At 44.6% G+C, this 16354-nt stretch overlaps 1 protein-coding gene across 1 annotated transcript in view; it reads right to left on the bottom strand.

The window, feature by feature from the left end:
* ADAMTSL3 (ADAMTS like 3) overlaps nucleotides 1-16354 on the bottom strand; it is a 366454-nt gene that overhangs the window by 68176 nt on the left and 281924 nt on the right. Inside the window, exons 12-15 of the mRNA XM_033920055.1 lie at nucleotides 15411-15461; nucleotides 10761-10965; nucleotides 7483-7630; nucleotides 2048-2132 (exon numbers count right to left, since the gene is read on the bottom strand). Coding sequence (XP_033775946.1) covers nucleotides 2048-2132; nucleotides 7483-7630; nucleotides 10761-10965; nucleotides 15411-15461 — 489 coding nt within the window. The remainder of the gene's footprint in view (nucleotides 1-2047; nucleotides 2133-7482; nucleotides 7631-10760; nucleotides 10966-15410; nucleotides 15462-16354) is intronic.

Raw genomic sequence — 16354 nt, 5'->3', positions numbered from 1 at the left:
TGCCACCTACAAATGGGATCCAGGATACACACATACCATATTCCAAGGGAAACCAGAGTCTGTGGCCTTCTTACTATGGGAATGAGTGAGAAGGGCGAGAGATAAGATTTAGATCCCTGAAAATGAACGTTTCTTGTTCCAGAGCCCTAACTGGGACTGTTAGGCTCAAAAGAAAAATCCCCATAAACCTGTTCACCTTCACCCAAATGTGCTATACTATTAAACAAAATATGAAACGGGTAGAAAGCCATGCTGAAATCATGAAAATCTTACTGGAACAAAGAGGGCTCAGGGGAATAACATTTAGAATGATGATGGCTTTCAACTGTCATCACATTCCACTACTGAATACTAAAAAGGTCAAGTCTGCATTTTTCTTGGCTCGGCTTTAGAGGTATCTCATTTTTTATTTTGCCAATAAAAGAGAGGCTTTTTGAAAGCTCACCCTATACGTAAATGTAGGACACCAGCCGTGGTAGACCACAGAGGCAGAACTATTTATCCTCCACAAGCTGGCTTGGCATGAATCCCATCTGTGGGGTTTCGAGACACAGCTGCGTTTACTCCCGCCTTCTATTAACAACTAAAAGAAAATCCCAAGACACAAGACGGGCCTAATAAACAGATGCCAGTTTGAGATTGGAAACAAGAATGTCAATGAAAATCCCCAATTAATAGAGACAGGTTAGTAAAACGATAAACATGTCCTCCCAACAGCTTCTCGCCTCCTCTAGAGCAGTGAATTACTGACACGCCTGGAAGAATGAGCGCTCTAAAAGAAATGGCCCTTTGGGTACATTATAGACTCTATGGATTTCTTTTGGAATCCATGCGTATACTTATGGCTTGCCATTCCGTCTCTCGGGCCAGATAGAATGATTTTTAAAATATCGAGTCAAGAGGATTTGAAAGCAAACTCCAGTGCATTCATATTGAAGACACTACAGACATAACGTAACGTAATCTTATTTGTACTCTAACTGTAATCTATTTGTTATATCACACAGTAACGTACAGTCAATTTAATATCCAATTTGCAAGTTCTTCCGGAATTAATCCAGGTACCTCTCCTCCCTTGTAACCAAAAAAAAAATAAAACCCAAAACTGTTGTAACTTCACTGGAAATGTCCAGCTAGCTCTTTTGTAATCCGCCTTGAACTGCAAGGTATAGGCGGAATAGAAGTCCCTAATGTAATGTAATTATTAGTTCATGTAATGGAGGAGCATGAGAGACGCGAGACAGCGTAAAGTGAAATATTGTCAAACGGTACAAATCACACCCACTTCTTATCTTTTTTATAACAATATTTTCCTTTCAATGTGTTCTTTAACCTACACTGCAGATAGAAGGATACAATAGTATAGAAATATTGCTTTTATTCTGTCTTTAAGCTACACTAGTTACAGTGGCGTTAAGAGCCGATTTCCCTCACATCAGAATTTTTTTTGCCTTTCTGAGCATGCTCAGTTGACATCCTCATCACTTCAAAAAACACTTCCCATCATCATAACCTCACAAAAGTTTAAGATAATGCTCTCATGACTACCCAAACACCACCACCAGCAACACCCAAATCCGAACAGTATTATCTCTACTCGTCTAAACAACAGAATCCGGACAATATTATCTCTATTCGTCTAAACAACCTATCACTATCTACTATCTACTACCAATTTATCCTGGAAAAGTCCAGAACAACAATTGTAACTTAACGCATTCTTGTTTATATGTACTGCAATGCTACTGGAAATGTCCAGTCTTCTAACATGTAATCCGCTTAGAACCGCAAGGCACAAGCGGAATAGAAATCACTTATGTAATGTAATGTAATGTAATGGTCATGTGCCATAGATTAAAGGAACAGTGCACAAGAGCTTAGGATAAAAGAAGCTTCTACCAAAACAGAAACTCTAAGGGCTAACAGGACCACCCAGAACAATTTCTGAATGAACATCAAATTAGTTAAAGGTTTCTTAGGAACTGAATATGAAAATAACTAAAGCTTTCAGTAATAACCATGCTAAATCCCTCCATTCCTGACTTACGTTGGCTGGTCTGATACTGCTCTGGCCTCCTCCAATTCTTGTGCTTGCTTGAACCAGGGAAGTTTGGCTTCAACAGGAAACTTTTCTGTAGGGAAAAAGCATGTATTTTATTCTTTGCAGCTGCAAAACTATCTGGCAAATAAGAAAGCACATATTAATCAGTGAAAGAAAGCTGGGAAGATCAGACCCTTTACTATGGAACCACAGTCTACTCTAAACATACTAACCTCCCTACATACTAACCTCCACCCTAATCGCACATGCATACTCCCTCGTGAATACCACATTAGTCAACTCCTCAAACCATACCTCCAATATATATTCAGATACCTAAATAAGCAACCACCATCTGTATCCAGTAAACTTCTTCCTTCAATGTTATGGAATTATCTTCTGTTACCCGAATGTATTGTTATTCTCCACTGTATTCTGTAATTACTTGAAACTTTGTTATGTAATTCTCTCGGAAAAGTCCAGATATCTTCTAATTTGTAATACGCTTAGAATCGCAAGGCACAGGCAGAATAGAAATCACTAATGTAATGTAAACCTTTACTTTTGAAAGGATGGAAATGGAGAAAAATGGGAACAGATAAAGCCCATATGACAAATTCAGTCAACCATGCCTGCCATCTACTATCGCTTCCTCTCCCTTAGAAATCCATGTACGTGTCCCAAGCTCGACTCATTTCAGATACAGTCTTCATCTCCACCACCTCCACTGGGAGGTCATTCCTGAATTCACCACCCCCTTCCCTCTAGAAGTCCTTCTTCAGGTTATTCAGTACAATAATTTTAGAGCTTTTTTTGTTACGATGATAACGCTGGTGCTCGACTATTGTAATTATCTCTACTTGGGGTTACCTAAGCGTGTGCTGCGAGCAATGCAACTAGCGCAGAATGCCGTGTCACCTGCAATTACATATGGCTCAAAATTCGATCCTATGACACCAATCCTTCACGAATTACATTGGTTGCCTATTGCCGCGTGGGTTGAATTCAAGGTATTGTGCATTATTTGCAGGTTGTTGCAGGACAATTGTCTGTCTATCTTGCACTCCGCGTTGCAGTTTTATCAGCCAGCACGTGTTCTGCGATCTATAGATAGGATGGGTCTAGTGGAGCCACCTTTGAGTAGAATGACACGAGGACAAATTTTTCCCCGTCCCCGCAAGTTTTGTCACTGTACCTGTCCCTGCGCCATTCCCGTAAGCGCAGCCTTAACTGCACAAACTTCGAATACCTATGATTTAAAGTATTTAAGGCTTGTGCAGATGAGAACAGAGCTTGCAGGAATGGGGCAGGGATGGGAAAAGAACTCTCCGGGATGGGACGGGAAAATAAATTCCCACGGGGATGGAGAAAGAAGAATACTATTGTCCTTGTATATTCTAGGAAGCTTGATACTCAAAATATGGCCAAGACTTAATGGGGCTATAAGATGACTTTCCAATTTCAGCCAATCCGGCAGATTCTCCATGAGTTTGGGAAGGATCCAATACTGTAATGCCAAGTTCGTTAGGTAGTCAGCACTTCACGGCATACAAAGAGACATACACAAGGTAATGCTTATTATACTAATTTAATTGTTACATAAATTGCATAGCAGTAATATACAAAACACAAATGATTTAGAACAACTTCACCATGATTGTAGCAAACTGCCCCTCACAGCCTGGAAATCCCCCTTTTCGGGCAGCCGTGTCATTCTCTACTGTGACGCTATCAGTGAGTCGTAAAACAGTGTTATCTGCGCAGGGTCCAGTGTGTTGGAATGTCCTACCCTTGGAGTTAAGACAAGTGTCTGCTTTGTTGCAGTTTAGAAAAGGATTAAATTAGCCTTGTTTGACCGTTTTGTCACATAAGATAAGCTGGTAGGGAATAGGTTTAAGACTGCGTTTTAGTATTGGAATATTTGTTAGGTTGCTGTTTGTGCGCTGGATTTTTAATGGGGTTGGTGGGTTTGTTTTTGAATTTTTTTATCTTGAAGAGGGTATCTTGATTTCTCTTCTGTGTATGTTTCTTTTTTTTATTATTATTATGTACATGATGCCGTTACCTGCTTAGAATTGTTGGATACGTGGGTTATAAATATTTAAATATTCCTGAGTTTGTCTTCGTTCACCTCTCAACTCTCCCAGTTGCTCTGCACGGCTGAATAAATAATTTTCTCTATGCTTCTCTCCTCCTCAACTGCAAATCAAAGTCTCCACCCCCTACGTTACCTCCCAACCTCAATAATTCCCCCTTCCCCACTCCTGTGCCCATATATGTGGGCTCTGGTGGTTTAGTGGTCCCTGGGCAGGAGTGACCTCAATGGCTCCTGACCTCCAGCGCGCTGCCTGTTAAAATGGTTCCCCAAGGGTAGTCCGGCATTACCATTGCTAGGGGGGGGGGGTCATGTGTTGCAGTGACTTAAATATTGCTGTGGTTCATTAGGTCAGGCTGTGTTAATGCCTTTTAAGTCACATTCAATGGCAAAATAATGCAACTTAAAGCCGTAATCCAGTTTAATAGCATCCCCCCCCACCCACTCCCCCATCTGAGTGTCTGTAGTTTAAATTTTAGGAAAGGTATTTTTTCTGGCCTAATCATTGGCCTGGCCCACCCTGCTGCCTGTATTTTTAAAGATAAAGACTGAACTAGTTATAGTCGAGCGTTTGAGATTTTAGCCTATAATTTATCCAGGAGCGTGATCATTTCCTGATCCTATAGACAGATCTCTGGTGATGTGCTGGATAGCTCTGTGCATCCTAGCATTTTTTTTCTGCTACGCTTAAAGTGTATACATATGTGACTATATCCATTTTGGAGCCAAATACAACACTGAAGACACTCGGCTCCAGCATTCCTTCCTTCCACTTTGTCATACTAAGCAAACATTTTACAGAAAATTGTTTCCTGTCTCTTTAGCACAAATTTTGCAGGGAGAAGGCGTGGTCCTGATATCTGAAACGTAAGCTTGAAGAATGCCTGGGACAGAAGCTCAAATCCCTTTACCATTAGCTCTGTGTGATGCCTGTGACTCAGGAATTGTGCAGTAATTAGAACAATAACATTATTTTTTCTCTCCTCATGCTTATAAAAGCGTCTATGCAGTTCAAATGCCAGAACTGTGTTTCTAGATCATCCACCCCAAAGGTGGAAATGTATTTTTCTTTCCTTGAATTCCTCATATTTTAACCACATTCAAACAATTACTACAGTAGTGTGGAAATATTTCAGATTTTAAAAAAAAAAAATAAAATAGAATGGTGACATACTCAATTGATTCCATAAAAAATGAACTGGCCACTAGAAAATGACACGGGGACAATTTTTTTCCCGTCCCCACGGGAGCTCATTTTCCCTTCCCATCCTGGAAAGATCTTTTCCTGTCCCTGCCCCATTCCTGCAAGCTCTGTCCTCATCTGCACAAGCCTCAAACGCTTTCAAATCCTAAGTAGCAACATTCTAGAGCTCAGATTGTGATGTCATAATGCCTCATTCCACCAATGCCTAAGCTCCGTCCTCATCTGCACAAGCCTCACTGTAAAATCCTAAGTAGCAACATTCTAGAGCTCAGATTGTGATGTCATAATGCCTCATTCCACCAATGCCTAAGCTCCGTCCTCATCTGCACAAGCCTCACTGTAAAATCCTAAGTAGCAACATTCTAGAGCTCAGATTGTGATGTCATAATGCCTCATTCCACCAATGCCTAAGCTCCGTCCTCATCTGCACAAGCCTCAAACGCTTTCAAATCCTAAGTAGCAACATTCTAGAGCTCAGATTGTGATGTCATAATGCCTCATTCCACCAATGCCTCAGCTCCGTCCTCATCTGCACAAGCCTCAAACACTTTAAAATCATAAGTGTTCGAGGCTTCTGCAGTTAAGGCAGAGCTCACAGGACTCACAGGGACGGGGACAGTGACAAAACTCACGGGGATGTGATGGGGAAATTGAGTTCCTGCGGGGATGGAGAAAAATTTGTCCCCGTGTTATTCTCTACTTGCTGCTCTCTGACTGCTAAATAGAAATGGAATATATTTGATCACAGTAATTTAACACAGTCCTAACTTTCAAGTTAACCAGGCGTGATCTGAATATCAATGGTAATCTATGGTCTGAATGTCAGTCAGTGCCTGGTTAGCTTCTGGGTTGCCACACAAGCCAAGATGTTCAGTGACGGAGGCTAGGCTTGCCCAAGCATTGAATATCTGGGGTTAATTCAGCTCATAGTATAAAAGCTGAATATCGGACCCTTCCAGTCACAGACCTATTCCAGGCTAAATATATTGAGTAGGGTTGTGGAATTGTAAGTAACCATTCAGTTTGTTAGCAAGCCTTAAATAATTCAACGTGGGTAAAATGGATTAATGTGTACCACTCTGCGAATTAATAAGGGTAAAGTTGATTTTCCATGCATTAAAAAGTTTTTATGTGCAAATATTTGTGAAATAGAAAAAAAAAAAAAAAATCTGAAAACTAGGGGAAAGAAGTTGAAATGAACGGAGAACAAACCCAAAAGGTTTTCCTTGTGAGCTGTTGGAGCTCTGCCTAAGTCATGCTGGCCGCGTTTGGGGTTTTGTTTTTTTTTCTCCCAGCGTATTTGCTGCTAATATGGTTTCAAGCTTATAATCATTGGGGGTTCCTGAAGAAAGAGGTTTATCCGAAACTGAAGCTCAGTTGAGCCATTGGCACTGTGGGGGTATTTTTTCAGCAGCGCAGTTTTTCATACCTTAGGCTTTTTTCCCCGGAAGAGCTGGGAGTACGGATGTTTCCGGACTCCCTAGTCAGACTCCCTAGTCCTGGTTTTTTTCTTTAGTGATTTCAGGGTTGTGCAGTACTTTTTGTCGCACAAATTGTGGTACGCAGCATTGTGAATATATATGTTTGTGATTATTGCTTTGAATGTTATTGCACTTTTTTCTTCCTTTGTATCGCACAAAGGAAGAATCTATGATGGCGTGATCTACTGGGTTGTAGTATCGAATGTTAATTCATTTGTTTGACTAATCGATCCACACTGAGGTCTTCCTATTACACAAAAATATCTTAGCACATGGATAGTCTATATTTGGGGTTGGGATGGGGAATGTATATCATATGGAAATAGGAATATTGATAAAAAGGGGGGGGGTATTTATTTTATCTTTCAAGAATAATTGATTGTAAATACAAGTGATATGTGAAAATTGTTTTTATTATGTATAATTCACTTGATGTAAGAATTAAAAATGAATAAAGATTTATTTAAAAAAAAAAAAAAAAATTTTAAGTATTATTTGACTATTTCATTTTTTCATGTTCCAGAGGCTGTGTTCCACATTTTGTTTGACAGACATTATAGAACTTTTTTTCTACTGGTATAATTAATCAGGCACTTAGGATTTATAAAACTTTCAAAGGAAAACAATTTGCCTTCTCTCCAAAAGCTTCTTTTTTTGTTACCTCGTGGCTTGTAACATGGTATTGGAATGGTACACTCTTCTTTTATGTGGGGTTTGAGTTGTGGGTTACATCCCCCAGCATGCTGTCCACGGTGGTCATTACACAACACCACTCTGTAACGCAACCCTCGACCACAAGTAACTGTACACTGAAACAGTAATGGCAAAGGAACAGCATTAGTCTCTCAGGAAGCATTCAAACCAAAACTGAAGCCTGTGGTGCATTTTTAACTTGAATTACTTAGACATTTAGGGCCAGATTCTGCAACCAGCCCCTCCAAAACCGGCGCCCGGTCACAAGTCAACCAAGTATCGGCACCAGTTTCGGCATTGTGGCCATGTGTTAAGTAGATACCGTAAACGTAGGCCAGGGTTTTACTGACCTACATTTCCAGCGCATACCGTATTTTCACGCAAATAACGCGCACCCGTATAAAACGCGCACACGGGTATAGCGCGCAGAAATCACGATGATATGTACAAAAACTTTGGTATACCGCGCTTACGGGTATACCGCGCATGCTGCCCGACGCTCCTTTCGCCCGCCCTGACTTTCCGTGCGCTGTCCCGACTCTCCGTTCACCCCCCCTGACTTCCGTGCACTGTCCCCCCTTGAAGGTCTGTCCCCATCCTGAAAGCCTGATGCCCCCCCCCGACGTCCGATACATCCCTCCCCCCCGAAGGACCGCCGACTCCCCAACAATATCGGGCCAGGAGGGAGCCCAAATCCTCCTGGCCACGGCGACCCCCTAACCCCACCCCGCACTACATTACGGGCAGGAGGGATCCCAGGCCCTCCTGCCCTCGACGCAAACCCCCCTCCCCCCAACGACCGCCCCCCCCCAAGAACCTCCGACCGACCCCCCAGCCGACCCCCCCCCCCCCCTTCCCCGTACCTTTGGTAGTTGGGCCAGAAGGGAGCCAAACCCTCCTGGCCACGGCGACCCCCTAACCCCACCCCGCACTACATTACGGGCAGGAGGGATCCCAGGCCCTCCTGCCCTCGACGCAAACCCCCCTCCCCCCCAACGACCACCCCCCCCAAGAACCTCCGACCGCCCCCCCAGCCGACCCGCGACCCCCCTGGCGACCCCAACGACCCCCCCACCCCCCTTCCCCGTACCTTTGGTAGTTGGCCGGACAGACGGGAGCCAAACCCGCCTGTCCGGCAGGCAGCCAACGAAGGAATGAGGCCGGATTGGCCCATCCATCCTAAAGCTCCGCCTACTGGTGGGGCCTAAGGCGCGTGGGCCAATCAGAATAGGCCCTGGAGCCTTAGGTCCCACCTGGGGGCGCGGCCTGAGGCACATGGGCCCAACCCCGACCATGTGCCTCAGGCCGCGCCCCCAGGTGGGACCTAAGGCTCCAGGGCCTATTCTGATTGGCCCACGCGCCTTAGGCCCCACCAGTAGGCGGAGCTTTAGGATGGATGGGCCAATCCGGCCTCATTCCTTCGTTGGCTGCCTGCCGGACAGGCGGGTTTGGCTCCCGTCTGTCCGGCCAACTACCAAAGGTACGGGGAAGGGGGGGTCGTGGGGGTCGCCAGGGGGATCGCGGGTCGGCTGGGGGGTGGTCGGAGGTTCTTGGGGGGGGCGGGCGTTGGGGGGGGGGGGGGTGTGCGTCGAGGGCAGGAGGGCCTGGGATCCCTCCTGCCCGTAATGTAGTGCGGGGTGGGGTTAGGGGGTCGCCGTGGCCAGGAGGGTTTGGGCTCCCTTCTGGCCCGATATTGTCGGGAAGTCGGCGGTCCTGCCGGGGGGGGGGGATGTATCGGACGTCGGGGAGTCGAACGGGCAAGAGGGCTTGGGCTCCCTCTTGCTCCGATCGTGGATGCGGGTGCGGGTGGGATCGCATGCGAGCGGTCGTTCGGGGTGGGGGTGCGAGCGGTCCTGCTGGGGGGGGTGAATCGGGCGTCGGGCGGGGGGGGGAACTATGTTTTAAAACTTTTGTATACCGCGCTCACGCATATAACGCGCGAGGGGTATGCGCGGTAGGTAAAAACGCGTATAACGCGCGCGTTATATGCGTGAAAATACGGTACTTTACATGAGAATTGCATCCAAAGGGGCTCCCACTGGCACCTACAGTCACTTCCTGTGCAAGCCACGCCCATTTTGACCATAGGCACTGGTAGGCGCCTCTGTTAATGGGACATTGGCGGCCTGTTCGGCAGGCGCCTACATTTTTTTTAAAATTAGTTTTTAATTGGTTTTAAAGGATGCGGTCAATTACCGCACCATTTATTGCCAATTAAACCAATTAAATTAGGCCTATCGCCGCCTAACTTCCTGCATCCCTACGAGAATCAGAGCCTTAGTTTTTTTACGTTCTATTTATGAGTCATTTATGTCAAATTAATATAGTAACATAGTAGCATAGTAGATGACGGCAGATAAAGACCCGAATGGTCCATCCAGTCTGCCCAACCTGATTCAATTTAAAATTTTTTTTTTTTTTTCTTCTTAGCTATTTCTGGACGAGAATCCAGTTGCTCCAAAGTACAATAAAAATGTAAAATAATTTTAGAAATTATAAAAACATCATCTTCCATTTTAAGGACCCAGAGCAGAACTGGGCTCACCCCCACACACATACTCAGTTTTCACACATTCACAAAACTGAGTATATTTGGAGGCCCAGCAACTGGCAACAGCAGCTTGGGGGCAGTGCCAGCGGCTGTCTAAGATGCAAGTTCTTTTAGCATGGAACATGCAGTTTATCATGTTGACATAGCATGACTCCCTTTCTACCTCCTTCCCCCCCCCCCCCCCTTGGCCTGAACCCTGGGCAGGTGTCTATTTTGCCTGTCCCTACCAAAAACACTGTAAACTACTTTGTACCTTTAAACCAAATTCATTATATAGAGTTGAATCCAAACACAAGCATCCCATAGCAAAGTTCTATAGGTCAACTATTGTACTACTGTTCTGGCCAAGTCAGACTTAGAGCTCACATCAGTATATTGTAGAAGAAATCCCGAGACTATATTCCACTTTGGTTTCCTCATCTCCTCCACTTTCTTGAATTGGCTTCAGAGACCAGAAATGCTTCAGGTTTCTGTGGCAGACCAAAGAGCAAACCTAAACCAAGATGTTTTACACAGCTTTTTTAAAGACGGTTTCCTTTCTGAGCCACTGCTGGGTTATGTTCTCTTTCCAGACTCTGTGCCAAGTACAGCAGAAGAATGATGAATGACAACCAACACCGGTCAGTACCCTAGTCTCTTACAGCAATAAAACACCTACAAGGGGCCCATAAATGTCATTTCTGAAGCGTACCAACCTGTGACCACTCCAGGGCCATCCACTTAGGACAATCAAACAGATTGCAGGTTTGCATGACCGTGGGTTTCGGGGCATACATACACTTCCACTCCTCCACCTGCAGGATTTCCCCGTGCATGGTCTCTTCAACGCAAAGAATGCTTCGCCTCTGAACGCCTCCCCCACAGGAAACCGAGCATGCTGTCCAAGGATTATGTTCCCAGCTGGAAAGATGAAGTCAATTAAGACCAGAATTATAGTTCCGCCTTCAAAATGATGAGGAAGAACTGACAGCCTTATGATTCATTATCCTGAAGGACATAAATGAAAGATAAGCCTTAAATAACAGCTACATACTTAACTACTTCAGATAACTCCTTGAGGCAGCAGTCAAAATATTTCTTGGCTTCAATGTGATCTTTAAATATTTGCCAACATGTGACATTAAGTTTAGCTTTTGAACAGCATCAGTGCATGTGAAACTTACAATGTCATGCTATCAATATGTTACAAAAATCTAAGCCAGGGGTAGGCAATTTCGGTCCTCGAGAGCCGGAGCCAGGTCAGGTTTTCAGGATATCCACAATAAATATGCATGAGATAGATTTGCATCTCAAGGAGGCAGTGCATGCAAATTCATCTCATAGATATTCATTGTGGATATCCTGAAAACCTGACCTGGCTCCGACTCTTGAGGACCGGAATTGCCTACCCCCGATCTAAGCTAAAACATATACTTCTTAATTCTAAATATGGAGCCAAGAGCTAGCCACCAATTTGACATGTAATTTTAGGCACTAAAATGGAAGTTAGGTGCCAAATGGGGATTAAATGGCAGTTACAAGCATAGCTGTACTTAGATCAGGGGTGAGCAACTCCGGTCCTTGAAGGCCAGAATCCAGTCAGGTTTTCAGGATTTCCCCAATGATTATGTATTACTTAATTTGTCTCCCTTCCCTATTGTATTTTCCTTTTATGTATTCTTTTGTAATAAATTGTAGTTTTTCCCTTTTCTCCCAAAGTTTTCATGTCAAAAGTATGTCTGTTTTGTTGGTCTACGCTTAATAATTTAATATGTTCGTCTCCTATCTATTTTAAATTACTATGTACAACGCTTTGTACCCCTGGAGAAGCGTTTAATCAAAATTCAAATAAACTATGAAACTATCTATTTGCATGCACTGCTTTCAATGCATATTCACTGGGGAAATTCTGAAAACCCGACTGGATTCCGGTCCTCGAGGATCGGAGTTGCCCACCCTTGACTTAGATGCTACCTTGTAGAATAGCACCTAAGTGATTTAGCATATAACTGCAAGGGGAGCTGTACATGCAGGTGGGCCATACACTTATACACAAAGGGCCTGATTCTGTAGAGTGCAGCCAAAGTTGCGTGTGCAACTTAATCGAATCAATGCTGATAATTTGGTAATTAATAAGTAATTATTGGCACTAATTGAAATTTGCATGCTAAAGTGGCGAGTGTAAATTCTGGTGTACGAATCTCAAAGAGGCGTGGCCGGGGAGGAGCATAGGCAGGTCATAGTCATTCCTAAAAGTTAGGCCCACTGCTACAGAATACGCCCGAACCATGCACAACTTAGGCACAGGTATTTAAGCCTAGCTTTCATTGGCCTAAATGGGTGCACCTAAGTGTTATGAAGAAACAGGAGATATCGTCTTCTCAAATAAAAATGGAAAGTGGTCAATAAACCATACCACAAAAGATGCGCATTTCGCAGAGTTGAACACATCAGTACTTTCAAAGAATACCTTTACTCAATTACATTCAGGTACTGTATACACTCGAATATACACTCGAATATACACTCGAATATACACTGCAAATTCTCACGAGAATTTGCAGGAGCCATTAAGGAAGCCGCTCAGCACTGAGCAGCAGCACCAAATCGCGCACCTGCTCGTGCTTCTCAGCGGCCAAAGACACTCACGGCAGCCAGTTAATAGCGGGGCAGGAACTTGGAAAGTTCACTCCTGCCCGCTGCACTTCCACCGGCGATCCACAGTAGAGGTATGAGGCTAGGACAAGGAGAGCGGCAGGGAGCAGAGCCTGGGAGGGAGGGAGGGTGCAGATTCTGACGGGGGAGGGATGGAAGGGTGCTGGGTGCAGAGCCTGACAGGGGAGGGAGGGAAGGAAGGGGGCTGGGTGCAATGCCTGACAGGGGAAGGAGGGAAGGAAGGGAGCTGGGTGCAGAGTCTGATAGGGGAGGTAGGGAAGGGTGCTGGGTGCAGTGCTTGACAGGAAGGGAGCTGGGTGCAGTGACTGATAGGGGAGGGAGGGAGGGAGGAAAGGAAGGGTGCTGGGTGCAGAGTCTGACAGGGGAGGGAGGTAGAGAGGAAAGAAAGGGTGCTGGGTGCAGAGTCTGACAGGGGAGGGAGGGAAGGAAGGAAGGGGGCTGGGTGCAATGCCTGACAAGGGAGGGAGGGAAGGGTGCTGGGTACAGTGCCTGGCAGAAAGGGAGCTGGGTGCGGAGCCTGACAAGGCAGGGCACTTAAATATTAAGCCGCCCAACTTATATTCAAGTCAACAATTTTTCCTCCTTTTTTTGGGGGGAAAAAGGGGGTCTCGACTTATATTCGAGTATATACAGCACTGGCTACCAGTAGAGGCCAGAATAATTTTCAAATTCGGTTGTCTAAGCTTCAAAACACTATTTGGTACTGCACCCACCTACCTTCTGAAACACTTTGTTCTCCAAAACAAACTCCGCCTCTCAAGCAGAACACTATTATTCGCCTTTCCGAATCCCATAGGATGCTAATTCAAAAGATTCCTCGACAAGACACTTTCCTTCCAAGCAGGAAGGTGGAACAATACTCTAAGTTACTTACTCCTTAACTCATCGTCATACCAATCATTCCAGATCACTGAAAACCCATTTATTTGATAAATTCATTTAAACTTCCTCAAACGATTTCTTCTCCGTCTACTTGCATGCTCCTGCCTTCTGATATATTTAATTATGTAACACACCTATTTGGTTACTCTTACTTCATGCTCTTGATATAACTTCGCTGCATTCCTGCAGCCTCTCTTGTTGTAAACCGTCTTGAACAGAAAGGTATGACGGGATATAAATAAAGCTATTATTATTATTACTAGTCTTTAAGCCCGTTACATTAACGGGTGCTAGAAAGCAGCCCCTTTTCCCTCTCCCCCTCCAGTTCCTCCCTGATTCTCCATTAACGGATGTTAGAGTAGATTTCTGTATGTCTGGTTTTGTTTTGTTTTTTTTATTTGTCTCTTTCTCCTTGGACGCTCTCTGTCTGTCTGTCATTCTTTCTGTCTGTGTCTGTCCCTGGCCCCCTGTCTGTCTATCTTTATTTCTAACTCTATGCTCTTCCCTCAATCCTGCATGTGACCTTTTTTCTTTCTCCTCTCCACTTCCTTCCAACGTCTGCTTCCCCTGTCCCCCACACTTCCATTCAGTGTCTGTCTCCCTCTCTCTACCCATTCCATCTACTATTCACCCTCTGTCTTGCCCCTTCCATTCACTGCCCTCTCTTCTCTTTCCATCCATTGTCTGTTCTCTCTCTATCTGTTCCATATGGCATCTCCTCCTTCCTTTCCCCTTGGTCTGGCATACCTTCCTCCTTCCCTCCATGCCCTGCCATCTCTTCTTCCCTCCAAGCCATTCTCTCCCCCTCTGCTCCCTTTTCTCTTGGCAGCAGCAGCAGCAGCATTCACAATTCATTGAGGTCTTCCTCTCTGGCGGGTTCTGTCTTCATGAAAACAGGAAGTAGGCAGGACCCGCCAGAGAAGGCCTGAAGCCGGTAACAGCAGCAACTTGTAAACGCTGCTGCTGCCTGAATCACCCGAGGCAGATCGCTTCTCTCCCCTCCCAGCCCAACCCTCGGTAACTCTCTTATATCTCCCTTCCAGCAAGATGACCTTAAGAAACCTCCAACAGTGGACAAACTGCCGGCGCCGCCATTGTGAAACCACCACCGCAACCGCCACTCTCCTGCCGGTCCTCTAAGCGCAAGTAATAGGGGTCCGACAAACAGCCAAATACAGCCGCCCTGAACCTACCCAGAGACTCCCTGCGCGGGGGGAACCGCCGCCGGCGTCGCCGCTATCACCACCCCCCTGAGCCGCCACTACTGCTGCATCCGTTGCTGCCCCGCTCCCCACGCTGCGGACCCAGGCCGGGGAGGAGGCGGTGGCGGCAACGGCAACAACAGTGGATTCCGGGAGCAGCGGCTGCCTTCCCCACCTCTCTCGCCGGCCGACTGCCGAGATTGAGGAGCCGCCACCGCGAAAAACTTTGTGCTGGTAACAGGAGAGTAGGATGTCCAGCCTGGGGTCCGCGCATGCGCATTCCTTCGGCCACGGAACTACTGATCATGGAAGCACGCAGATAGGAATGCGCATGTGCGAGTTAGCCTTTTATTATATAGGATTATATTCGAGTCAACCTTTTTTCCTCTTTTGTTGGGGGCTGGGGAAGGTTACTTCGGTTTATATTCAGGTCGACTTATATTCGAGTATACAGAGTATATTACAGTGCTCTGTGTAGATTTTTTGGGCATCAAATTCTGAGCACCATTTACTGAATCTAGTCCTAAATGCAAAATTCAACAAAGAAATATTCTTTTGATATAGGTTTCATTGATAAAGTTGATCTTGTTAGGCAGATTTACATACCGAGGGAGTGGCTGGAAGTGATCATAAGGCATAATCTCCTTAAATCCATCACTGCAGATAAAATACAAAAAAGACTATTACATCTTACGTTCCAAGAGCTCTGCTGGGATCTGTTTGGCAGTATTATTGGTAAATCACTGGTAAGTGAAAGGCCAAAAAACAGATACTATAAATCACTTGAGAACATTAATCGTTTGCAATGCTAGGGTTATTAGGTTTCACATTTAAAGATATCAGGGTTGAGGTCATTGTGCCAAGAACCGACATGAAACAACTTAATACATATATCTGTAAACCATCTCTTGAAGTTTCCCTACAATGGAAAAGTCTGACAAAATTCGTTGGTTAAGAGTTATATGGTTAATATTTAAAAGCACTCATGTGGTCATTGGTGGGTTGATCACATAAATGCTTTATTATTTTTTTTTTTAATGCTAAGCAATTGAATGGATAGCTTGGGGCATCTTGGAGGTAATTTTATACCTGTTGCTTCCCCAGTACTCCTAATTTCCCGCTTTTTTAGGAGTAAAAAGGTTTCCTCGGTTTATGTTCGGATGGGTTTATATTTGAATATATATACAGTATGGATTTTTGTGTCCGTCACCCTTTTATAAGAGGTCATTTACCTCATATGTAGCCACATTTGTACATAAGTGACAAAAATATCCAAAAGTGTGTGTGTACTTTACTGCTTTAAATATATGACCTCTTATACTTTTTTTTTTTTTTAAAGAAATGTAGACACAGTTTCCATTCACATATTGCCAAATACATATAATTTTCCTGTGGCTTTATAGGTATTTTACAAAAGGCTCCACATTCAGGAAGCCTTTTGTAAAATACATTCCAAACGATCAATGCTCCGACTCAGATATTACATTTCCTTTTTTGACCTAGATAATCTGTACAAAATTGGACTTTCTACTTCTAGGTGGCCCACACAA

The sequence above is a fragment of the Geotrypetes seraphini genome, chromosome 14, assembly GCF_902459505.1.
Source record: "Geotrypetes seraphini chromosome 14, aGeoSer1.1, whole genome shotgun sequence".
NCBI lineage: Eukaryota > Metazoa > Chordata > Amphibia > Gymnophiona > Dermophiidae > Geotrypetes > Geotrypetes seraphini.
This window is presented reverse-complemented; position numbering and strand designations above follow the sequence as displayed.